The sequence below is a fragment of the Opisthocomus hoazin genome, chromosome 19 (assembly GCF_030867145.1).
Source record: "Opisthocomus hoazin isolate bOpiHoa1 chromosome 19, bOpiHoa1.hap1, whole genome shotgun sequence".
NCBI classification, from domain to species: domain Eukaryota; kingdom Metazoa; phylum Chordata; class Aves; order Opisthocomiformes; family Opisthocomidae; genus Opisthocomus; species Opisthocomus hoazin.
In genome coordinates, this window is record NC_134432.1 from 1,187,488 (window position 1) to 1,214,311 (window position 26,824).

A 26,824-nucleotide genomic window follows, 5' to 3' on the forward strand; every position below is an offset into this window, starting at 1 on the left:
GAGACCTGCATACCCATCACCCTGACCCAGTCTATGGCCAGCTTTGTGGTAGGGAACAGCACCATCTCTGCTCATCATGGTGTTACCACTGTTTCCTGCACCTATTGCTTGTACAGAGCATTCATTACTGGTGACCAGTAGCACGCTGTGTGCCACACCCTGCCATCTGCGAGACTCATGAACTGGGGCATCTGTCTCCAGAGGGCAGCTGCACTCTATCTAGGGGGATTTCTGTCATCTACAGAAATGATTTTGGTGGTGACTCAGATACAGTGCCATGGCCCCAGTGGAGAGGACCGCTTCTTCTATGATTTCACCTCATTGCTGGAGCTCTCGTGCCATGACACCATGACACTCATAATCTTTCCTTTCCTAACTTGCATTTTAGAACCCATCCTCTTTTTCCTGTTTGTGTGGTTATATTCTGTGGGCATCATATCTGTGTGGGCAGGGAGAAGGCCTTCTCCAGCTCCTCTTCTCACCTCACTGGTGGCACTGCTTTCTATGACACCCTCTTTCCTGTCTGTGTGATGCCTAGAACAACCTTCCTGAAATAGTATGACAAAACTCTTTTTCTACTCCATCCTCACTCTCCTACACCATCCCCTCATCCACAACCCAAGAACCAGAAAGGTTGCAGAGAGGCAGATGCTGAAAAAATGCCCAGGAAAGCTGTGAGCTGCACAGAGATCCCACCGGAGTCTTGGCCCTGATGGAAGAAATTACTTCTGTTGTTCTTCTGAAAAGGCCTTGAGGACTTGAAGAGGTGTTTGCTGTGTCCCAGGCACTCCCCTGGAAGTGTGTAGTATGGAGAAGGCTTTTGGTGTGGGAAGGGGCAGAGAGGTGATGTCGGAGTTAGCTGGTGTCATTGTGAGACCTCTCTTCAACACCTTGGAGAATCCAGAGAGATCAGGGAAGTTCCAAGGTCCTCAGAAAAGGCAAATAGAAAATCCAGCTTCAAGAAGGGCAAGAAGGAGGACTGGGAGAGTTAGAGGCTGGTCAGCTTCACCTTAGTCCCTGGGAAGCTGATGAGGCAAATGCTCTTTCAAGCATCCCCAGGCACTTGGAGGACAAGAAAGGGATTTCTGAACCCATGTGGGAGGGGAAAGAAGGGCGTGTTGTGTTCCTGGACTTTTGCAAGTTCTGGGATACAGTGTCCTTAGAGCAAATTATTTATATCTGGGCTGAAAAAGTGGATGATGCGTTTGGGTGGGAAGATGGCTGGGTGATCAGGAACAAATGCCATCTGTGGTACAAAGTTCTCTGAGGGACCAGATACTTTCAGCACCCCTCAGTGATCAGCAAAATTTCATTAAAAAACATTAATAACCTAGCAATGCTGGAAATTAAGACTTTTTTCAGCTGCTCTCTAAAGTTCTTTTTCTGCATAGGTTTCAAATTTTTTTAAAATTTGGATTCTGGGCTTGATTCAATTGTTCGCACAGAGGTCACCTCTGCTGAGGGAACTGGGGTTGTTTACTCTGGAGAAGAGGAGGCTGAGGGGAGACCTTATCGCAACTACCTGAAAGGAGGTTGTAGTGAGGCAGGTGTTGGTCTCTTCTCCCAAGCAACTAGCGATAGGACAAGAGGAAATGGCCTCAATCATAGAGCCATTCAGGTTGGAAAAGACCTCTAAGATCATTGTCCAACTGTCAACTCAAAGCCACCAGGCCTACTGAACCATATCCCGAAGTGCCACATCTACAGGTTTTTTGAACACCTCCAGGGATGATGACTCCACCACTGCACCGGGCAGCCTGTTCCAATGCCTGACCAATCTTTCAGTAAAGAAATTTTTCCTAATATCCAATCTGAATCTCCCCTGACACAACTTGAGGCCATTGCCTCTTGTCCTGTCACTAGATCTGTGGGAAGGAAGGGAGGTTTGGCCAACAAACACTAAAGAAAATGTGAAAGGTGTTATGGTGATGTTGCTGTGAAAACCCAGACAGTGAAAACATTCATGTTTAGCCCTTATGCTATCAGTAACCAGTAACCTCAAGCCTTAACCCTACCCTAAATGCTACTCCTCATCCTGGCAGTAATCCACAGTTACTAACCTAGCTGAGCTTAGCCTATCACTGACCTCAGACCTTACATCAAAGACATATCCCAAACCCTCAACTCCTTACCCTTACTCTTACCTTATTACTGACCCTAGCCCCTAGCCTTTATCCTTAGCTTTAATTGCGAGCATTAATCGTTGCCCTCACCCCAGCTCTAAACCAAACCCTAAACCACCAAGATAGCCCACAGCCTTAACACTAAGCAGGCACCCTCAGAAGAACACCAAACCCTCCCCTGATGCCTTTGCCTAACCCCCAACGCTGAAAGGTGAGCTCTGATCCCTGAGACCTCAGCTGAACACCCAACCCTCCAAAGCCCTCATTCCTCAGCTCTAACTCCCTCCCCTTCAACCCTTCTGTTACGGTCCGGGAAGACCCGAGACATAAAGTTTCGTTGTTATTCCCAGAGTGAGATTAAGACACAAACGAGGTCAAATGCCACCAGTTAAAGAGGTTTATTGATCAACTATTAAAGTAAGGGCACGAGGAACCAGTGACAGGAAAGAGAGGAAAAGACAAGAAAGAAAGAAACCTAGCAAGCGGTCGGGATGACAGAATTGCAAGAGACAGTCACCACCATGGATCCAGTGGCGTCCCGTTGGTCCATAATTTCATTTTGCATCAGTGGAGAGGGTCCCCCTGTTGTTTGGTCACACGACCTTTTCCAATGTGTTTGGGGAAATTGTTCTCTAGGCGATGGCGCATACCCTACCTTCCCCCAGTCCCGTGCATGTGCTTTTTTCTCAGTCCTGGCTCCAGCATGTCGAGGAGGGGGTCGGTGCCTAGACACATTTTCCACAACGAGGTACCTGTCTTCCAGATCCCTCCAAAGCTGGTTTCGGGTGGCTGATTTCTATTTGGCTGGCCCACCAGGAGGTTCAGCTGGGCTGCAAACAAGATTTACTGGCCTGCCAGGAGGTCCTGCAGCAAGCTTTGCAACAAAGCTTTGAGGCCACTGTCTTAATATATGGTGTCAGACGCCTTCTTAATCCTAACTTATGCTCTTTGGCCTCTTGGGCTAGGGCAGGGATCATGAGGCCCCAGAAGAGTCACATGGCGTTGGAAGAGGACTGTGAGGTGACCTGTGTCTGATCAGCTCAGAGGTCACAAGAGGAGATGGATAGGAATGTTATGGTGAGGTCAGCTGTGTCTCAGGGTCTCACAGGCCAGCAGGAGGCACATGGCTGTGAAGGTGGCTGTGAGGTCACTTCTATCTTGAGAGTTGAAAAGGCAGCAGCAGGAGCATGGCTGGGAAAGGGCTGGTGAGGTCACCTCTCTCTGCAGTAGCTGGTCGGTCAGCCCTTGACTCATGGCTGGGTTATGAGCTTTTCAGCTCACATCTGCCAGCACCCCAAACAGGCCAGCAGAAGGCCTGGGGTTGGCAAGGGAATTGTGTGAATCCCTTTCCTTGGGTACCTGGTAGGGCCATCCAGGAAGAAGGCTTGGATATGGGTTGTCACAGCCCTTCCACCTGGGTACCTCATGGGACAGCAGCAGGCCCATGCCTTGGTTGTGTCTGCCTGAGAAGCTGGCTTGGAAGATTATGGTGTTTGCTTTCCTCTGGTCAGTTTATAGGCCGCAAGAAGGCTGATGGGTTGCAATATTATTATGACATCAACTGTGTCTGAGAAGCTCATAGATGAGTAGGAAACACATGATCATGAAGGTGAGTGAGAGGTCACTTCAGTCTCCAATCTTCTTAGGTGACTGGCCACCAGCAGACACATGGCTGGGGTGGTGACTATGACATCACTTCTGCCTGAGAACCTGACAGCCAGCAGCAGGCACATTACTGGGTTGTAGTTTTGTACCTAGAGGTTCTGGATTGTTATGTGCCCATAAAGAAAGGTGCATAGACTCTGTGAAGTATCATTTCAAAGGCCATATGACAGAGGAAACACTACCAACCAAGAGTGAAGACGCCAGCTACGTACAGGGCTGCAGTAGGATGAGCGTAGCCACCCAAACAAGGGGGTTACCATCCCCCTTGACTCAGCACTGGTGTGGCTGCATCTGGACAACTGTGTCCGAGTGTGGGGCTTTGTGGTCTGCAGGAGCGGGAAGAACTGGAGAGGGTGCAGAGGAAATCTGCCAGGGTGAGGTTTGGGGTCTCTGTGGAGAGGCTGGGGGACCTGGGCTGCTTTAGCCTGATGAAGTGGAAGCTCAGGCAACTATAGTAGTAGCATGCCCCTGCTTGAAGGGTAGTTTAACTGATGATGAAGCATTTCTTGGTAGTCAGAAGAGAAGGAAAGCTCAATAAAATGCTGTTTGGAAGGTTCCAATGGCATGTGCGGAAAAAGAGATGTCACTGAAAGGGTAGCATTGTGGTACAAGAGGTCACTCAGAGGGAACCTGGATCAACCCATGGCTTTGTGTTTCAAGGAACAGCCAGTGAGTGTACAGAGACGTCAATGGAAGGCATAGAAATGCCAGGGTGAGAGTTAGGTAGGAAATAAAGATGGGTGTCTACAGGCTGAAGGTAAAGAGATGCAGGTATGGGATGGTGTAGGACAGCCTGCAGTGGAGATGGCTAAGTACTGCGACAGGGCAGAAAGGCTCAACAGGACCGAGGGCTTTGTCGCCTTGGCTATGGCAGTTGCCTCTGCCATCAAGGCCTACCAGAAGAAACATTATTTGAGGCTCTGGACTGTGTTTCATTCTCATCCCTTCTTTTGGAGGCTGGGAGGTTTCGTGGAATTTTCCTACACTGGGCATTGCTCACCCTCTGTACAGCCCCAGGCCAAAGTTAGCTATTCTCACAAACATCCATCATGAGACACCAACACCAAGATGCACAAATTAAGCAAACTCCTAAATCAGGCTTTGTGCTTTGGGAACTTCGTCAGCTTGATAAGTGAGTGTGGAATACAAGGGAAACCCTGTGGAGGCAGGGTGCTGGCTGTGGGAAACCGTACAACTTGAGACAGAACAGCACTGTCTCATGACCCTGAAGGAGCAGCGCATCCTGTGCCTCCCTTTGCTGTTCTCAGGAGATCAGCTGTTTTCACACATCCAGCTGCAAAAGATCCTGGAAAATAGCAACCGTGAACTTCGCAAAGCCACAAATCCAAAGATGATTGGCTCTAGTAACTATTGTATTAGTATATATGGTATTCACTTGAGCAATAAAATGACTCTGATTGAGCACAAGATTGGGGTCCATGAAGTCATTCACCACAGGTGGCTTGTGAAACCCATCTCCCTCTGAGACGTCAGGTAGGCAAAGTGTTAAGCACTTGTGCATGGCAACAACCAGTCTTGTGGGGAGGGGCTGTGAAAACGCCAAGGCACCCCTCCCCACGCACACAGATTTATTTTCGAGAACTTTCAGGAAGCTGTGAAACAGGTCAATGAAGGCTATAAAAGCAGAGGAGGCCAGGTCCTTGCGACACACACCCACTACCGGAGGACACTGACCACCAGTAGAGACTGCCACTGGATCCAATGGTGAAGAGACCTTTTCATTTATTTCTTCCTTTTGTTTTCCCCTCTTTCTCTACCTCTGACATTCTAGGCACATAAAGGTAGTGTTGTTGTAGGTTTGCCAGTCTGCTATGTTCTGTGGTTTCATAAAATCAGACATAGTGTTGTGGTAAGCCTTGCCAAGTCAATATCTGTTCTAATCCCACAGTGCTCAAATGAATGTTATGAAGTTACTAAGTAATCATACTTTGTAATCTTACTGAATTTCAAGTAAAGCATCGGTTTTAGTCAAGCCTCTTGATCGTTGTTGTGACTTCTGGGTATCGCAAAGAGAAATAAAAAAAACCCTGTCCTTAACCCACTGAGTGGGACAGAGCACCCTAACACCCCACTACTCGCAAGAAGAGCCCTGAGCCACACGTGAGGGACAGGGTCTAGCTTCCCAGGGCCTGGGGCTCAGCCCTTGGCCTTGCTGCTACATAAAGCAGACCAAGGGTTTTCTCAGCATTGCAGCCACCTGCACAGTGCCTCTGCCTACCTGCAATCGTGGCCTCCAATTCTCTGCTCTAATGAGTCCCTGGGGAGGCTTTGTCAGTAATGGCCCTCAGTGGGGCCAATCAATGCTTCCAGGTACTTTCAGTTTTCCTGCTGACTTCTTGAACAGTTTTTTCTATCCCCTCTCAGTATCTGAGCTTCAGGGACTCAACACCAAATACCCCATGGGGCTCACTAAAATACAGGAAGCGCTAACAAGCTAATGTGTAATTTTCTTTGAGTCTGCAACTTATGCAGCTAATTGGAGTTTTTTCATAGTGTAGTTAAGGAGGAAGATGTCCTACTGCACCTAATAAATTTTTTTTTTTTTCATTTTAAGGGATATTTTTAATTGCTTTTCAGCTTACAGAAGAAGTGGTAGAAGCATTCTCCAAGTGCTAGTAGTCCAGTGTGTCTCCTCACGATGTCTGGACAGATAGGAAAAACAGTCCCTTCAGGTCCGACAACTTTGCTCCTCACCTTCCCAACCCCAATGTTTCTCTCATCGGCCACCTGGGGCTTGTGTCACTGTTCCTTGCATCAGACTTCTCCAGTGATCTCTGCAGCTGGATGTTACAGCTCCATTGCACCATCTCCCATCTACTGTCCTTAGAGAACTGCCTGCTCACAGACACAAAATGAGTTTTCCTATTTGTAAGGAAGGAAAATTAAAGCATGACCAATTTTCATAAGGAACAAAATACACTCTGTAACCATATGCTAACTAGAAGCTGCCTCTAGTGAGGTTGCTTCTCTGTAAGGGATAAAATTCTCAGAAATGTAGGAGATAATAGATAAAAGAAGATAGAAGTGAACATAATTAAAGAGGTGGCAAAAGAGACAATTAGACTACTGAAATATAGATGAGCTTTCAACTACCTGAAGCTCAAAACAGCGGTATAAGTGAGAGGTATCTGAACAAAAAAGAAGTAGGAAGATGAAATTGGAGAGCAATGGAAATGGCCTTTGTCTAGGCAGTCTGTGTTTGACAAGACGACATTAGAAAAGGTCATTGTTTCAGGACAAATGAGAATATATGAAAGAGTAGAGAAACTAAATACACTGCAGAAGAGGCAGAATAGTGGTACTCATATGGGAAGATCGAAGTTTCTTTGGAATATCCCTTTTCAAAGGTCATGGGATTGCAGAGGGCTCTTGTGAGTGAGGACAGACCAATGTTGTGCCTATCGTTGAAAGAGGTTGAAACGGCAACCCAGGGAACCCCAGGCTGTACAAGGTCGCATTGGTGAGGTGCGAGCCCTCAAGTAGGGTCCTCTGGGGTGACATTTCTGGGCAGCTGAAATAGAAGACTGTGTCCAAGAATCATCAGCATGTACTTACCAAGGGTCAATCATGCCTCACTGACCTGATTGCCTTCATGATGGAATAACAGCATTTGTGAATGAGGGGAGAGCAGTGTCTGTTGTTTCTCTCTGCTTCAGCGAGATATTCGAAGTGGTCTCCCTCCATATCCTTGTACCCAGGATAGGCCATTACAGTCTGGATGGGGAGACAGACGGGCAAAACACGAGTCGGAAGATGAGGCTGAGAGGACAGTGGTGAAGGGGTCATACCCTACCTGGAGGTGACTGGGACATACTGGGGCATTGTGGGGCAGTACTGGGAACTCTCCTGGGCCCAAAGCAATGTAAGACCTGTATCCTTTGTACAGAGGAAGCAACTCTCACATGTATTAGTAGCAACCAATTGGGGTATATTCCTTCAGGAGTGGACTGCTCCAGCATGGGTCCACCCCCACAGGCCACAGGTCCTGCCAGAAAACCTGCTCCTGTGTCGGTTCTCTCCATGGGCAGCAGTTCCTTCCAGGAGCCTGCTCCACAATGGTCTTCCATGGGCTGCGGGTCTCACTATCCTAAGGGAGAAACGCCAGCCCAGCATGGCTTCTCTTCTGGACTAGACCACCAGACGTCCTGCAGGGTGGGTGTTTCCTGTGCCTGTGGGAGTCAAGAAAACTCAATGCTTGTAACACACCAGTGTCTTGGTAACTGCTCATCCATGTCTGACCAGCGTCAAGGCCTGCTCTGTTTCCACTTACTCCCTTCCAGTGAGTAAGTGGGCAGTGGGAAAGAAGTTGTGAGAGGACACAGCCAAGACAGCTGATCCAAACTGACCACAGGAATATTCCGTACCATATGAACTCATGCTAAGAAATAAAAGCTTGGGACAGAGGAAAAGGATGTGGAGGTTTTTATCATTTAAGGAATTTGAAGGCTGGAGAGTGGCAGAGCATCAGTCTGCTTGTGGGAGGTGGTGAAGTATGGTCTTTGTTTCACTTGGTGAGGTCTTTTTTTAATCTCTTTTCTTCATCTATTAAACTCTTATTATTATCTAGAGCAGAAACTTTTCACACTTCATTTCTTCTTGTTCTCTTCCCTGTCCCACTGGGGAAGGGGAGGAAAGAGTGAGTAGCAGGTGGGCTACTGGCCAGAGTCAACACACAACAGCAAGGAAGCTCTTGATAACTGGGAGTGAGTTCAGTGCAGGCCCGCCTGCTCAGAGGCTGAAGCACTTTTGTGGCAGGAGAAACTGAGGGCAAGGGCCTCGTTTAGCCAGGAGAGTGGAAGGTCTCAAGAACCTTGTAGCAACCTGTCATTCCCTACGGAGAAGTTTTCATGAAGATGGAGCCAGTCTTGTCAGCGTGGTGCCTGGCAGGAGGACAATAGACAATAGTGAGATGTTGAAATAAGGAAGGATCAGGACAGAGATAAGGAAAAAAACATTTTTCTCCATGAGGACATTCAAGCATTGCAGCAGGTCTTCTAGAGATGTTGTGCCATCTCTGTTCTTGGCAGCTCTCCAGCCACCACTGGATTACACCTTGAGCAATGTGGTCTGGCTCCAAAGCTGGTCCTAACATGAGCACGAGGTAAGAGCAGAGACCTCCTCAAGTGCCATTAAGGAGATGGGAAACTTAAATGATTCTGGGGTTCCTTTCCCCTCTTGGTCTTCCCTTGAGGACAGTCGGGAAACTTCTCAGGTTCCCCACAAGCATGGAACTAAGTCAGATGTTAGTATAGTCAGACCAGCTGCAGCTTTCTTGTCCTGCTCCAGGCAGCATTGCTCAGATGCCAGGCTGCTTGACAGGTATCCTCAAAACACTCATCTCAAACATTTCCTTTGCTTCCCCTTCTATTTGTGTTTTCACTCTTCCCACCTCTCCAGTCCTGTTCTTTAACAGTCCTTATCCACTGCTATGCAAAAAAAAAAAAAAAAAGCCAAGTCTTCTTTTCCATTTCCCTACTGGACCTGCGTTTACTCACTTTGTACCCACATTTCTTAGATGATTGCCACGGTGCTTACTACCTCGCTTAGCAACTTGATGAATACTGGTACTCTTTGCTTATCTGTAACTACCTAATTCATGGTCATATTAGCACCATGGCACAGGATGACAATAAGTACACATACTTTCCAAGCTGGATGGTTGGAGGTTCTGACCATGGGGACCTTGAGACACCTGGGGATTTGGCCAACAGGAACCTGAATGTTGAGAAGGAAAAGCTGCAGAATAAGTCCAAACAGCAGCATGGGAAGGGATCTGACTAGCAAAGGAGTGCCTTGATAAGAAGGACCAGGGCATCATGACGGCAGATGCCATAGGAGCCAGTGGGCCTCATATTTCAATCGGAAAGTGACAGTGTCCAGAGGAGGTCTTCCAAAATAGAGGGAGCGGCCTAAAGCATGAAATGTGAGGAGATTCCGAGGAAACTGGGTCTATCTGGCCTCCTGAAGGAGAGGCATGGATTGCCCTAGTAAAAGCCTACTGCTACCTGGAGATATGACAGAGCCAAGCTCTCGTCTGCAGTGGCTAGTGATATGATAGAGGTAACAGCCACAAAGTGCCTCTTAGGAGCTTGCAGCTGAGCCTTATGGAAAATAAAATGGACTAGGAGGTGACTGCTGTCATAGCTACCTCTGGAGCTCTTCACTTTTCAGCTCCAAAACATCACAGCCATTCTGGAGTCTGGACGAGACACCCCCAACAGTCTCTTCCCCACCAACACTTCTATGAGCCTGTGCTTCCCTACGTGTTCTACAAGAAGAGATTAAGCTGGAGGTGAGGTCCTCTACATCATAGAACAACTCAGAGTGGAACGGAGCTCAGAAAGTCTCAAGTCCAATGCCCAGCTCAAAGCAAGGCCAGCCCTGAGGTCAAACCTGGTTGTGCAGCAAATGTCAGCATCCACAGAGAGAGTTTACACATAAACCAGGCATCTAAGCCCCGATTACACAAATGGAGACAGTGCATTTGGCCAGCTGCCTGACGACAGCTATTGGTATGCCAGGCCTCCTGAGATTCCTGGGAACATTCACCTTCTACAAGCTTCCTGGGATGTCTTCCCACCATGGGGGGCTTTAGGCTGTAAACAGAACTGAAAGCAAGGCTCTGACTTGGGTACTCTCAAATTAATTGCTAAATGAGACCAAGGTGGAAGGGGCTCTTGTAGGAGATTTCAGGCCTTTGAGGAAGGAGCCTAAGATAACAGTTTGGAACTAGGACAGCCTTCAGATCACTCCACATGTGACGGCTCTGCTCCTGACATCCAATCCTTGGCCCCCACAAACGTCACCTGTTCCTCTCCTCCCAAAACCTCAACAAGTGGTGGAAAGAAAGGAAGCAGAAAGGCCTGTGGCCTCTGTGAGTCAGCTGGAGTCTGGCACTTGGAGGTCCACAGAGTCATTTCCTTGTATATCTGACAAAGATGAAGATGGGAAGTGAGTCTGAATGCCCAAGTCATCAAAGTCCATGAACAGGCAAAGCTGTGTCTACAGCTGTGTTTGGAGACCAGTACGTGTACAGCAAAGATGAAGCTGGGGCTGCAGCTCAGGCCTGGGCTAAAAGGGTCTCCTGGGCCCAAGGAATAGAGGTGTGGGTGGAGGCCCCAGGCATGGCTGGTCAGGGCCATGAAGGCCTATGGATGCTCTCCGGGTCCTGACACTGCACAGAAAAAGGAATTGAAAAAAAAAGGCAAAATTAGAGATATAAAATGCGGAAGCATAAATACAGAGTTCCTCCAAAGAACATATCTCCACTCAAACTTCTGTTCATTGAAACACAAAGAGATGGGCTGGTCTCATCCTCCTTCTGGATGACTTCTTGCACCACAGCACTGCCCTTTGCATGACATTTCTTCGGCCTCAAGTTCGTTCTCCGCCTGCCAAGCTGTTCTCCGTGGCGGTGTTGCTATATCCTGCTGTTTCCTGTCTCCAGGGAAATCTCCCACCCACCAGCCTTCTTGAAGCCTTTCACCAGACCACTGAGAAGCAGCCTCCCCATCATCTCGCAAGTCTGCTAGCCTTTCAGCTTCTTGGATAGACATGCCCAAGCTGTGTGCCTGCTGCTGTCCCAACATGTACTCAGACAGAAGGGACACGACCCTATCCGCACATTCCCTTCAGCAGGCCAGGAAGGCCCAGTTCCCTCACACTCTCCTCACAGTTCACACTTTAGGCCCCCTCACTCCATCTTAGAATCATAGAAAGTTTTGGGTTGGAAGGGACCCCTAGATGTCATCTAGTCCAACCCCCCTGCAGCAAGCAGGGACACCACTAACTAGATCAGGTTGCTCAGAGCCCTGTCCAACCTGGTCTTGAATGTTTCCAGGGACGGGGCCTCCACTACCTCTCTGGGCAACCCGTTCCAGTGTTTCACCACACTCACTGTAAAGAATTTCTTCCTTATATCTACCCTACACCTACCCTGTTTTAGTTTAAAACCATTACCCCTCGTCCTGTCACTGCTGTCTCTACTAAAAAGATTGTCCCCATCTTTCCTATAGGCTCCCGTGAAGTACTGAAAGGCTGCAATCAGGTCTCCCCACAGCCTTCTCTTCTCCAGGCTGAATAAGCCCAACTCTCTCAGCCTGTCCTCATAGGAGAGGTGCTCCAGCCCTCGGATCATTTTTGTAGCCCTCCTTTGGACCCGCTCCAACAGTTCCATGTCCTTCTTGTGCTGAGGGCACTAGAGCTGAATGCAGTATTCCAGGTGAGGTCTCACCAGAGCAGAGGAGAGGGGCAGAATCACCTCTCTCAACCTGCTGGCCACGCTTCTCTTGATGCAGCCCAGGACACGGTTGGCCCTCTGGGCTGTCAGTGCACATTGCTGGCTCATGTCCAGCCTTTGGTCTATCAGTACCTCCAAGTCCCTCTCAGCAGAGATACTCTCGATCCTTTCATCCCCCAGCCTGTATTGATAGTGGGGATTACCCCGACCCAGGTGTAGGACCTTGCACTTGGCCTTGTTGAACCTCATGAGGTTCACACAGGCCCACCTCTCCAGCTTGTCCAGGTCCCTCTGGATGGCATCCCGTCCTTCTGGTGTCTCGACCGTACCACTCAGTTTGCTGTCATCTGCAAACTTGCTGAGGGTACACTCAACGTCGCTGCCCATGTCATTGATAAATATATTGAACAACAGCGGTCCCAGTACAGACCCCTGAGGGACTCCACTCGCCACTGGTCTCCATCTGGACATTGAGTCGGTGACCACTACCCTTTGGCTGCAACCATCCAACCAATTCCTTATCCACCAAACGGTCCACCCATCAAATCCATGGCTCTCCAATTTAGAGAGAAGGATGTTGTGGGGGACCATGTCAAAGGCTTTACAAAAATCCAGATGGATGACATCCATTGGTTTTCCCTTGTCCACCCTTGTTACACCATCATAGAAAGCCACTAGGTTGGTGAGGCAGGATTTGACCTTGGTGAAGCCATGCTGGCTGTCTTGAATCACCTTCCTGGCCTCCATGTGCCTTAGCATATCTTCTAGGAGGATCTGTCCCATGATCTTCCCAGGCACAGAGGTGAGGCTGAGAGGTCAGTAGTTCCCAGGGTCTTCCTTTCTACCCTTTCTGAAAAGGGACACAATGTTTCCCTTTTTCCAGTCACTGGGGACTTCCCCTGACTGCCATGACTTTTCAAATATCATGGAGAGTGGCTTGGCAACTACATCAGCCAGTTCCCTCAGGACTGTGGGATGCATCTCATCAGGTCCCATGGACTTCTGTACGTTTAGGTTCTTCAGGAGGTCCCGAACCTGGTCTTCACTTACAGCTGCAAGGATTTTACCCTCCTGGTCTCCTTCATGCCATTCATCGACTCAGGAGGGGTGAGGAGAGAGGTTGCCAGTGAAGACTGAGGCAAAAAAGTTGTTGAGTACCTCAGCTTTCTCCTCATCTGCTGTTGCCAGTTCGCCGGTCTCGCTCATGAGCGGGGGTACGCTTTCTTTGACCATCTTTTTCCGGCTGACATAGCTGTAGAAGCCCTTCTTGTTATTTTTTGCATCCCTTGCCAAGTTCAGCTCCAGTTGTGCCTTGGCCTTCCTGACCCCATCCCTACACAACCGGGCAGCTTCCCTATACTCTTCCCAGGAAGCCAGTCCCTGCTTCCACTGCCTGTGCAGTTCCCTCTTGTTCCTTAGTTTGACCAGCATCTCTTGCCTCAGCCATGCCGGTCTCTTCCCTTCTCTGCCCGACTTCTTACACTTGGGGATCGAGAGCTCTTGCGCTCTCTGGAATACATCCTTAAAGACCTGCCAGCGCTGTTCTGTTCCCCTGTCGCTGAGGACCGTTTCCCAGGGAGTCCTTCTGACTATCTCCTTGAAGAGCTGGAAATTTGCCCTCCTAAAATTTAGGGTCCTGACTATGCTCTTCATTATTCCCATTTCCCTCAGTAGCGTTAGTTCCACCAGCGCGTGGTCACTGCAGCCCAGGCTACCTCCGATCTTGACATCCCCAACGAGCTCACTCGCATTGGTGACCACCAGGTCTAGTATCGCATCCCCTCGGGTAGGGGTGCTTATTACCTGGCTTAAGAAGTTGTCCTCAAAGCATTCTAGGAACCTGCTGGATTGCCTACAGCTTGCCATGTTGCTTTTCCAGCAGATGTCGGGGTAGTTGAAGTCCCCGAGTAGGATGAGAGCCTGCGAGCGCGAAGCCTCCTGGAGTTGGAGGAAGAACACTTTGTCTATCAGCTTCTCTTGATCTGGCGGCCTGTAGTAGACACCAACCACTAGGTTCCCTTTGTTGCCTCTCTCTCTGATTCTTACCCATAAGCTTTCGACCTGCTTGTGGTTATTCTTAAGGGACAGCTCTTCACTCTGTAGTGTTTTCTTGATGTAAAGGGCAACGCCCCCGGCCCTCCTTCCTCGCCTGTCCCTTCTGAACAGCCTGTAGCCATCAAAAGATACATTCCAGTCGTGGGATTCATCCCATCAAGTTTCCGTGATGGCAATCAGGTCGTAGCTTTCCAGCAGCACGATTGCTTCCAGCTCCTCCTGTTTGTTTCCCATGCTGCGTGCGTTTGTACAGAGGCATTTCATCTGAGCTGTCGGCCTTGTTACCTTCATAGCAGAGCACCCCTTTTTTCCCTTGAGGCGTTTCATGGGTATTTTCTTGTTGGCACCTGATACCTCAGGCGCCTCCAGCTCCCTTCCGCAAGACTTCCACATTGCTGCAGACTCTTGGCAGACCTCCTCTGGACCCTCTCCACTTTCTTCACTTTCCTTTTGAAATGGGAGGCCCACTGGCTCCTATGGCATCTGCCATTATGATGCCCAGGCCCATCTCCTCAGGGCACCTCTTCACTGGTCAGATCCCTTCCCATGCTGCTGCATGGAGTTGTTCTGCAACTTTTCCTTTTATATCTTCAGGTTTCTGCTGGTGAAATCCACACGTATCTCAAGGTCCCCATGAACAAAACCTCCAAGTGTCCAGCTTTTAAAGTACGTGTGCTCATGGTCATCCTGTGCCATGGTGCTTCTAATACAACCATCAATTAAGATAAGAAAAGATTACTCATGTTCATGGAGTTTCCAATCAAGGTAGAAAGCACCGTGGCAATCGTCTAAGAAAGAAGGGTACAAAGAGAGCAAACGCAGGCCCAGTGGGGAAATGGTGAAGAAGATTTGGCTTTTTTTTAGCATAGGAGGTCACAAGGATTGTTAAAGCGTAGGACTGGAGAGGAGGGAAGAGTGAAAAGGGAATGAAAGGGGATGCAAAGAAAATGATGGGGACTGTTTGGGGATGCTTGTCAAGCAGCCTGCCATCTAAGTAACGCTGCCTGGAGCAGGACAGGAAATCTGCAGCTGGTCTGACTACCCTAACATCTGACTTAGTTCCATCTGACTTAGTCACGGGAACCTGAGAATTTTTCCTGCTGTGCTCAAGGGAAGACCAAGAGGGGAAGAAACCCCAGCAACACTTGAGTTTCCTGTATCTTTAATTGGACTTGAGGAGGTCTCTGCTCTGGCCTCACATTCACATCAGGAATATCTGTACAGCCTGACCACGTTGCTCAAGTCTTGCTCTAGTGGTGGCTGGAAAGCTTCCAGGGACAGAGATGGCACAACTTCTCTGGAAGACCTGCTGCAATGCTTGGATGCCCTCATGGAGGGAAAGATTTTCCTTCTCTCTGTTCTGAATCATTCTTATTTCCACATCTTGCTACTGTTTATTACCCTCCTCCCAGGCACCACGGTGACAAGACTGGCTCCATCTTCATGAAAAATTCCCCATAGGGACAGACAGGCTGCTATGAGGTTCTTGAGATCTTCCACTCTCCAGGCTAAACAAGACCCTTGCCCTCAGTTTCAACTGCCAGGCAAGTGCTTCAGCCCCTGAGCATCTTGGCAGCCCTGCACTGAACTCACTCCCAGTTATCAAGAACTTCCCTGCTGTGTTGGGTTAAATCTGGCCACTAGTCCAGCAGCCAGGCACTCATTCCTCCCCTTCCCCAGTGGGACAGGGCAGAACACAGGGAGAAATAAAGTGTGAAAAGTTTCAGCTCAAGATAATAACAGATTAATAGGTGAAGAAAAGAGACTAATAAGGTCTCACCGAGTGAAACAAAGACCATCCCTCACCACCTCCCACAAGCAGTCTGATGCCCAGTCACTTTCCAAGCAGCAGATAAATTGGACAATAAATATGTCCACATCCTTCTTCCTCTGTCACATGCTTTTATTCCTGAGCATGAGGTCCTTTGGTATGGAATATCCCTCTGGGGAGTTTGGATCAGATGTCCTGGCGTTGTCCCCTCTTGGCTTCTTTCCCACCACCCACTTACTCACTGGGCAGGAGCAGAATGAGAAACAGAGCAGACCTTGACAGCGGGCAAACATGGATAAACAATAGCCAAGACACTGGTGTGTTCCAAGCATTGAATTTTCTACTTTTTGAATTTTCTATTCTTCTACTGCCCCACAATGCCCCAGTATGTCCCAGTGACCTCCAGGTAGGGCATGACTCCTTCACCACTGCTCTCTCAGCCTGATGGTCCAACTGTTTTTTTATCCATTTCTTTGTCAGCTCATCCAGACTGTAATGGCCTAACCTGGGAAAAAGGACATTGAGGGAGACCATGTCAGAAGGGTCAAAAATGGCATCCACTGTTCTTTACTCATCCACAAATGCTGATACTTCATCGTGGCAGCAATCAGGTTTGAGAGGCATGAATGACCCATCATCAATCCATGCTGACTGCTATCAGACATGTTCTTCTTACGTAGGTGCACAGAAATGCCAAAGTGACCTTGTACAGCCTGGGGTTCCCTGGGTTGTCTTTCTGACCTTTTTCAACAACAGGCGCAACCTTGCCTTGTCCTCACTCACAAGAGCCCTCGACCAATGCCATGAAATTTTGAAAGGGATATTCCAAAGAAATATGGATCTCTCCCTATAACTTCAAAACTGAACCACAGAATGGTTGGGTTTGCAAGGCACCTCTGTGGGTCACCCAGTCCAACCTCCCTGCCGAAGCAGGGTCACCCAGAGCAGGCTGCACAGGACCTTGTCCAGGGGGGTCTTGAATATCTCCGGAGAAGGAGACTCCACAGCCTCCCTGGGCAGCTTGTTCCAGTGCTATCCTGCCTGTTAAACAGTATATTGAATATCTCTAATTTTTCATATATTTTCACCTGTCTTGACTATTTCCAAAGTAATTTTTTAAAGACGCAGGCTGCCTAGACAAAGGCCCTTTGCGTCATTGTCCAGTTTTCTCCTCCCTTTACTCTTTGTTCATTCAGATTCCTGTCACCTATCGAACTGCTCTTTTGACATCAGGGAGTTAAAGGTTTGCTTCCCTTTCAGTAGTCTAATCGTCTCCTTAGCCAACTCTTTAACTATGTTTGTAACTATTTATTTTCCTCTACCTAGCTACAATATTTCTCATAATTTATGCCTTAAAAGAAGGCAGCCTCATTAGAGGTAGATTCTAATTACTGTATGTTTGCACAGTGTGTTTTATTTATGGAACTTGTTTGTGCTTTAATTACTCCTTTCTTACAAATAGGAAAACTCCTTCTGTGCCTGTGTGCAGGCAGCTCTCTGTGGAGAGGAGGTGGGAGACGGTGCAATGGAGCTGTAACATCCAGCTGCAGAGATCAGTGGAGAAGTCTGATGCAAGGAACAGTGACACAAGTCCCAGGTGGCCGATGAGAGAAATGTTGAGGTTGGGGAGGTGAGGAGCAAAGATATCCATAGAGTGTCAGACCAAGAGGGACTGCTTTTCCTACCTGTCCAGCCCTCCTGAGGAGACACCCTGGATCTGGATCACTTGAAGAATGATTCTACCGCTTCTGCTGTAAGCTGAAAAGCAATTTAAAATATTCCTAAAAATAAAAAAAATATTTTTATTAGGCACAGTATAATATCTTACTCCTTGTCTACACTATGAAAATTCTCCAATTAGCTTTACAAGTCTTGAAGAATTGAAGAAATTTACAGGAGCTTGTTAGCTTAGCACTTGCTGCATTTTAATGAGCCCCATGGGGTATTTGGTGCTGAGTCCATGAACCTCAGATACTGAGAGGAGATAGAAAAAACTGCTCAAGAAGGCAGAAGGAAAATTCAAAGTACCTGGAAGCATTGATTGGCCCCACTGAGGGCCATTACTGACAAAGCCTCCCCAAGGACTCCTTAGAGCAGAGAATTGGAGGCTGTGATTGCAGGTAGGCAGAGCACTGTGCAGGTGGCTGCAACGCTGAGAAAACCCTTGGTCTGCTTTATGAAGAAGAAAGGCCAAGATCTGAGCCCCAGGCCCTGGGAAGGCAGATGCTGTCCCTCACACGTGGCTCAGGTCTCTTCTTGGGGACAGCTGGATGTGGGGGTGAGCAACGACAAGTGTAAATTCTGTGATACCTCCCAGCCTCCCAAAGAAGATGCGAGTATGAAACAAAGTCCAGAGCCCCAAAATAAGTTTCTCCTGGTAGGAGTTGGTGTTAGAGGCAGCTGCCATAGCCAAGTGGACAAAGCCCTCAGTCCTGTTGAATCTGTCAACTCTGCCAGAGTCCTTTGCAATTTGTACTCCAGGCTGTCCTACACATTCCCATGCCTACGCTTCTTTCCCTTCAGCCTGTAGTCACACATCTTTACTTCCTACCCAGTGCTCACCCCAGCATTTCCGTACATTAATTGATGTCTCTCCACCCTCACTGACTTTTCCTTGACATTCAAATCTATGGGCTGATCCAGAGTCCCTCTGGGTGACCTCTTACACAACAAGGATACGCTTTGAGTGAGACCTCTTTTTCTTCACCTCTAGTCTGCACCTTCCAAGCAGCACTTTGTGAAGGTTTCCTTGCCTTCTCACTACCAAGAAAAGCTCCGTCATCTCTGAAACAACCCTTCAGGCAGATGCAGGCTACTACTTCAGTGCCCTCAGCCTCCACACGATTAAAGAAGCCCCGGTCCCTCAGCCTCTCCACACACGCCGTATAACCCATCCTGGCAGATCTCCTCTAGAACCTTTCTGGTTCCTCCTCATTCTTCCAGACTGGGGAGCCTCACAGACACACTGGTCCAGATGCGGCTACACCACTGCTGAATCAAAGGGGTGATAACTCTCTGGTCTGGCTGGCCATACTCCTCCTAATGCAGACCTGTATGCTGTTGGCCTTATTATATGGCATCCTTTGGAACGCCCAGGCTCTTCTCCTCAGGGTCACTCCTGAGCTGTTCAGGTCCCAGCCTGCCCACAGTATTTTGAGTTATTCTCCCCTACTGAATGACTTGTAACTTCTTGTCAAGCTTCATCAGGCTTCCACTGCCAAATCTAAAAGATTCTCAGAGTTCCCCCTGGAGTGAAGCTCTGTTTTGACAGCTTTTGATGTGTGCATACGAGATCTGTGGTGTCTCTGACAAGGCAGCAGCATGAGGAATTGCGGGACACTAATGGTAGAAGAAGGAGGTACCTGTTCAATGGAATTGCTGACCAAGGGAGGAACTGCCATGGTGACAAGCTTGGAAATGCCGAATGAAGGTGCAAAGGAAGCCAAACTAGGAACAGGGAGGAAAGGTAAAGAGAGATGGGCTGTTTGCATGGGAGGGTACAAGGATGGTCAAGGGGAAGATATCGTGAGTGAGACACAGCTGAAACCAGGACAGTGCCCACCCCTTATTTTATACCATCTACATCACACTCAGATCCCACTCTTCCCCATAAATTACCTCTTCTTTTCCTGTCTTCCTTACCATATGGGCCATCCCTCTAAAATGTGCATTGAGTTCACTTAGCCCATGACTTTGTTCTCCATCCGTCCATAACAATCTTTCAGGCAGGAGAGACGGTGTGTGCTCTTGGATTGTCGTCTGCGGCATGTGGGATGACAATGGAAGATTGGCAAGGAGGATTGTCAACACACTCAAGTGACTTGCAGCTGGGGTGTCGGAAAACACATGTAGCATACTAAACAATGATTAGTCTTGTGTGCTGAAGAAGTACGACATCTGTGTTTAGATAACATAGGCCTGTGATTTACTCCAAGGCAATCTGTCGAACATGCTTGAGATTCCTGCCCTGCTGCGGGAAGGATCCAGGCACAGTGGAAAGTTCTGTCTGAGTGAATCCCTGATATATCAATGTGAAAGAAACAAGTTCAGTAGCTCTCAGTCTTTGTCTAGCAGGGACTGAGCTCTGTGGTGTCTGCACTCCTGCTTGGCTTCGGTGCCTCTGCCCAGGTGCTGTATCAGAGATCCCCTGCTTTGTGAGATAATGAAAATAAATCTACTCTTTACATTTCATGTGTGGTTTTGTTGTTGTTTCTGCATCCTGCCTGTTTTGCCTTACACAGCCCCAAGGACAGAGACTGCCCAACCTCTCTGTGTGAGCTGTTCCAGCACTTGGCTGAGCTCCTCAGGGAAAAAGTTGTCTTTATTTTTTGGTTGAACCTCTTCCATTTCACCTTTCTCCCATTGTCTTTTGTCCTCCTGCCATGCATCGGGATGAAGAGACTGACTGCATTCTCCATGACGTCTTCATTGGTACTGGCAGGCTCGGATGAGGTCCCCTTCAGCCTTCCCCTCTCGAGTCTGGACAAGCCCAGCTCCCTCAGCCTCTCCTCACAGGAAAAGTGGTCCAGTGCCTGGCTGTCCTGAGGGCCCTTTGCTAAGACCACACCAGCTTGCCTATATCTTTAACGTGAGTATCTGAAATCTGGACAGAATGTTTCACAGAATCCTTTTTCTTGAATCACAGAGTATTTCACAGAATCCTTCCTTCTTCCTTGCTCAGCAGAGGCAATGTACATAAATTCCTTGTCTGTGCCTGTCCTTGCTGTCACCCCCTGGCAGCTGCTTCATATCTGTGCCCTCTCCTGCATTGTCACAGCCCCACTGCCTCAAGTATGTTCCCATGGCCCTGCTGTGAGGGCACAGCACAGGACAGGGTGTGTTCAGAATGGGGAATGGTTACTCTGACATGGTGCCCACAGCATTTCTTAGTGCTTTGTGATCTCATGGCCTCCTGTCAGGCAGCTGCTCCAAGGTCCTGGAGAGGCCATGTCACATATGGGGCTTCACAGACAGCCCTGCTCCAGGGTCTGCCAGGGTCTGGGCCAAAAGACCAGGGTCTGGAAAAGGCCGATGAGAAATGGCCAACGGCGGAGTGGTAACAAAGGCCCTGGGCCAGCTTCCTGGTCTATCCATGCCACCAAGGGCACAGACCAGCCTCCTTCTCCTATACCTACATGTCATCAAGCCCTTCTGTCAGCCATGGCTCTGCACAACACACCGCCTGGTGTGAGTCTTCACCCTTCACCCTTCATGAGTTATACACTGATGTTTTTCTCTCCCAGGTATCTCCCAGTCCAGTCCATCTCCCCTCCAAGCTCTCCCACCTCCCCTGCCCTCTTTCCACTGACAATGCCCTCTCCCCAGCACAGCCCAGTCTGGGTTGGCCTAACAGCTGTGCCCACCACAGGGTGCTCTGGGCAGTCGCTCCACAGCCTCAGCCCCTCTCAAGGGCACAGCAGCTGCTGGGGGACAGAGAGGAGTCAGGCCCAGAGATGAGGGATCATGCATGGCAGAAAGCAAAGGAGGCACCCTGTGTCTCCTGCTCTCCTCCCCTGGAGATCCTGAGAGCTTTGCAGCCCATCCATGCCATCCTGTCTCCCCAGACCAGCACAAAAGCCCTGGCTATTCTGGTTCTCAAGAGCTCTGACTGCTCCAGGCACAGACCAGCCTTCCAAGAGCTGGGGCAGCCAGCAAGGTGTTTCGTTTCCCATTCATTGCTTATACTCTGAGGGTGCATCTCAGACACAAATATTTCTCCAGTTTCATTGATTTCACATAGATACAATAAGATACCCCACATTTACACAAAGCCTCTCGGTCACTGCTGTCCCATCATGTGCTCGGGCGCAAGAGACACGGCACCCAAAATACCAGCCCCCTTCCTGCAGTGAGCCTGGGTCCTTCGGCAGAGGGGATCTCCCAGTCACTGTGCCAGTCAGGTGGCTGCTGCTGGCCTGTCACAGACACTGGCAAAGGGGAGCTGAAAAGCACATATCCCCACTATGAGTCAAAGGCTGCCCTGTCAGCGGCTTCAGAGAAAAGTGACTTTATGGTCCCTTTCTCAGGTGCGTAACTGCAGTTGACGAATGACCTCCAGAGCCAGAAGTGATCTCACAGCCCCCTTCACAGCCTCTGACTTTGTACAGGATTGTAAGTTGCCGACATGCAACTGAGCACATGGTACCATAACCAACAATTACCCTCTTTGGGGCCCAGCACCTGAGCAGATAAAATTAAGCCTGTTTCATTAAATTTATCTAATAGATTCCTTGCTAATGGTTTGAGTGGAGGAATGTTCCTTGGAGGAACTGCTGTATTTGCACTTGTGAATTTTATGTCTCTACTGTTTCCTTTGTGCTTTTTCTTGTTTCTCTTTCTGTTCTGGGAGGAGTGGTAGATACACCAGAAGGCTGTGCTGCCATTCAGCATGACCTGGATTGGCTGGAAAGTTGGGCAGAGAGGAACCCGATGAGGTTCAACAAGGGCAAATGCAGCGTCCTGCACCTGGGGAGGAACAACCCCATGCATCAGTACAGGCTTGGGGCAGACCTGCTGGAGAGCAGCTCTGCAGAGAGGGACCTGGGTGTCCTGGTGGACCCATGAGCCAGCAGTGTGCCCTGGCTGCCAAGAAGGCCAATGGCATTCTGGGGCGCATTAGGAGGAGGGTGGCCAGCAGGATGAGGGAGGTTCTCCTTCCCCTCTACACTGCCCTGGTGAGGCCTCATCTGGAGTACTGTGTGCAGTTCTGGGCTCCCCACTTCAAGAAAGATGAGGAGCTACTGGAGAGAGTCCAGCGGAGGGCTACGAGGATGGTGAGGGGACTGGAGCATCTGTCCTATGAGGAGAGGCTGAGGGAGCTGGGCTTGTTCAGCCTGAAGAAGAGAAGCCTGAGAGGGGACCTTAGAAATGCCTATAATTTCTGCAGGGTGGGTGTCAGGAGGATGGGGCCAAGCTCTTTTCGGTAGTGCCCAGCAATGGGCACAAGGGGCAATGGGTACAAACTGAAGCACAGGAAGTTCCGTCTGAACGTGAGGAAGAACTTCTTCCCTCTGAGGGTGACGGAGCCCTGGAACAGGCTGCCCAGGGAGGTTGTGGAGTCTCCTTCTCTGGAGATATTCAAGACCCGCCTGGACAAGGTCCTGTGCAGCTTGCTGTAGGTGACCCTGCTTCGGCAGGAGGGTTGGACTGGGTGACCCACAGAGGTCCCTTCCAACCCCAAGCATTCTGTGATTCTGTGATTCTCTGATTCTGTCTTCCAAGAGCTCTCCAAGGAAAATATTCATTGAATCACAGAATAACACAGGCTGGAAAAGACCCCTGAGCACCACGGTACTGGGTCTGGCTGGTACTGGGTCACTTTTGCCAGAGCAGCCCACATGCTGCTGTGCTTCGGACTCATGGCTGGAACGGTGTTGATCACGCACCAGTGTTTTGGCTATTACTGAGCAGTGCTCAGACCACATGAAGGCTGTCTCTCCAACCCCCCCAAAGCTGGCTGGCTCTGGGTGGTCCAGTGGTTGGGAGGTGACATAGATGTGACAGCTTACCTGAATTGAACAATGGGATATTCCGTACGTTATGACATCATGCTCAGCATTGATACTGAGGTAAAGGAGGGATGTAAAGAGATGATATTCCTTAGTCAGACATTTGTCTTCCTGAGGAACCACTACATGTCCTGAATCCTTGCTTCCCAGGATGTGGCTGGGTGTGACAGGACTTCCTAGTGTCTGCCCAGCAGCCACTGGAACAACATCAGCCCCCACAACTCTGGGAAACTCAATAGAATTTATGTATTTTGCGTTATTGCTCTATTTTTGGTGTTATTAGTAAAGTTATTTTAATTTCCAGTTTGTAAGTCCCTCTCCCTTTTCCTCCTTTTTCCCTTCCCCTAGTAGGGGGTGGGGAGGGGTGTGCTAATATCACGCATCTGCCACTCATTTATTGCTGCCCTGCTCTAAGCAGTGACAAACAGACAGAAGAAACTGCCCCAGAAACATCATCCCAGACCCCATTACCCCATACCAGCCCCAGCCCTAAGTCAGGTAGGGCTCTCCCCTTGTCACTGCAATGGCTCCAGGGACTCAAGAGACACCTGGGAACACATCTATATTTTAGTTACAGCTGAGCAGTGTTTGTGCAGCATCAAGGACTTTTTGGCTCCTAATGCTGCCCTATGAGCAAGTAGGCTGGGGGGTGCCCCAGAAGTTAGGCGGGAACAAATCTTGGACAGCTGAGTGCAGATGACCAAAGGGACATTTCCATTTCTAAGAAAGGACTCCAGCGATTCAGCTGATGTTAATGTGCTTGTAGATTTTTCTAAAATATAGGAAGTAGTGCTGGGCACTACTGAAAAGAGCTTGGCCCCATCCTCCTGACACCCACCCTGTAGAAATTATAGGCATTTATTAGGTCCCCTCTCAGCCTTCCCTTCTCCAGACTGAACAAGCCCAGCTCCCTCAGCCTCTCCTCACAGGCCAAGTGCTCCAGTCCCTTGCTGTCCTGCGGCCCTTTGCTAAACCCACGACAGCTTGCCAATATCATTCCTAAATTGGGCATCTGAATTTTGGATCCCTTCTCTTTACTCTTAACTTTTCTTGCAGCCACCAAATCCAGGTGGTCACCCCATGGCAGTTCCTTTGTGACTGCTGCCAGTGCCCTGGCCTGTGCCCAGCCCAGCCACACTGTCCCACAGATCATCCCATGGACCCACTGTTCCGGCTCAGCACTGGAAAGGGTGTATGTGGTGTGAGGAACAGTTTCTCATAGGTGATCCCCAAGACATTCCTTTGTGCCCTGTCCCCCTTCAGTTTCTCGTACCTGAGACAGCCTCCCATGAGTCCTGATAACTACGCAGTCTTATCCACACCCCATGTGGGGTTTCGCAGATGTCCTCGCTCTGGGTTTTGCCAGGGTTTGGACAAGGAGAGAAGTGGAGCAGGGCTTGCCTTTCCACCTGTGCAGTCACTGAGCCCAGCAGGAAGAGGGAAGTGGCCATGCAACAAATCTCACACATAAACCTGTGGTGAGAGGTCAGTGCTGGAAGAGGCCAAAAAGCGAGGCCACCAGTGAAAGTTCACTGGAGTCCCATTCCCTAATACATCACCCCATGTCTTCCTCCCCCCATTCCATGGAGAACCCCAGCACAGCAAACTGTACTCACAGGGTCAATTTCTTCAGCCTGCTGCTGACCTCAGCCATGCAAGGAAAGCCCAACCTCTAGCCAATGCCACTGAGGAAATCCACTTTTATTAGAGAGATTTTACAGTGGAGGCCAGCTGTAACCTTGTGACAGACACATGTGTAAAGACCTCAGGGTTAGACAGGCTCAATTTATGACTCTGGAGAAGTGGAGTTCATGCAGACATTCCTGGAGAAACAGAATTATCACAGATAAAATGACCAGAGCACAGGAGGTTCCCCATAAGCAGTAGAAATCACTTGTGAAAAGAAATGGGCACATTATAGCTGCTGAAAGACTAATAACAGAATGAGCTTCTTCAACGCATCTTTGAGCTCCTGGTTCCTCATGCTGTAAATGAGGGGGTTCACTGCTGGAGGAACCACCGAGTAGAGAAATGACAAAACCAGATCCAGGTATGGGGAGGAGATGGAGAGGGGCTTCATATAAGAAATCATGCCAGTGCTGATAAAAACAGACAAAACAATCAGATGAGGGAGGCATGTGGAAAAGGCTTTGTGCTGTCCCTGCTCAGAGGGGATGCTCAGCACAGCCCTGAAGATCTGCACATAGGACACGACAATGAAACCAAAACACCCAAAAGCCAAAGAAACACTAAACCCAAGAAGCCCAACTTCCCTGAGGTAGGACTGTGAGCAGGAGAGCTTGAGGATCTGGGGTATTTCACAGAAGAAGTGGTCCAGGGCACTGCCTTGGCAGAGAGGAATTGAAAATGTATTGACAGTGTGCAAGTGAGCATAGAGCAAAGCACTGCCCCAAGCAGCTGCTGCCATGTGGACACGACCTCTGCTGCCCATCATCAGTTCATAGTGCAGAGGTTTGCAGATGGCCGTGTAACGGTCATAGGCCATGACAGTGAGGAGACAATACTCCCCCACAATCAAGAAGAGAAAGAAAAAGAGCTGGACAGCACACCCTGCATAGGAGATGGCCCTAGTATTCCAGAGGGAATTGGCCATGGCTTTGGGGAGAGTGGTGGAGACGGAGCCCAGCTCAAGAAAAGAGAGGTTGAGGAGGAAAAAGTACATGGGGGTGTGGAGGCTGTGGTCACAGGCTATGGCAGTGATTATGAGGCCGTTGCCCAGGAGGGCAGCCAGGTAGATGGCCAGGAAGAGGCAGAAGTGCAAGAGCTGCATCTCCCTTGTGTCTGCAAATGCAAGGAGAAGGAACTGGGTGATGGAGCTGCTGTTGGTCATTTGCTTCATCTGGGCATGGGATTCTGTTCTTAGAGGAAGAACCAATGAAGATTTAGGGCAGACAGAGCAAAATCAAAGCCTTTCTCCAAGACCCTCACCCTGTTACACACATTCATCATTCGTTTTCCAGGAGCCCTTCCTTCAGCTCTGTGGCTGCAGCTCTGGTTGGTTGTTCCTGAGTGTACCGGGAGCAGCAGGACCTCTTCCTTCCGGCTGCTAAAAAGCCAGCTCTGCTCTGCGGACAGTGGGTGCATGGGCATGGTGGGGCAAGGTCCAGACCCGTTGTACAACTTTGTCAGATGAACCTCCTCCTGTCACAGTAGGAATTTTCAGCATCAAAATCGCAGAGGTCAGACTCAGAAATTTTGGGTTTTCACAGCTTCCCTGATTTCCCCTTGTGGTTGTTGTCATTAGATGATGGAAACTCTCCATGTTTCTGTTGACTGCAGGGTGAACAGGCCAAGTCCTGTGAGGCAAGAGGAATGACTGTGGTTTAATGCAGAGATATGTCAGCTGGCCTGTCCATCCTTCTATTTCTGAAATGCCCTGGGCTTACACCCTGATGGACTGATGGACTGATGAAGAGATGGA

At 49.2% G+C, this 26,824-nt stretch overlaps 1 protein-coding gene across 1 annotated transcript in view; it reads right to left on the bottom strand.

Annotated features, from left to right (window-relative positions):
* LOC142363673 (olfactory receptor 14A16-like) overlaps positions 1–26,233 on the bottom strand; it is a 36,261-nt gene extending 10,028 nt beyond the window's left edge. Inside the window, exon 1 of the mRNA XM_075439822.1 lies at positions 25,822–26,233. Coding sequence (XP_075295937.1) covers positions 25,822–26,233 — 412 coding nt within the window. The remainder of the gene's footprint in view (positions 1–25,821) is intronic.
* Positions 26,234–26,824: the final 591 nt, after the last annotated feature.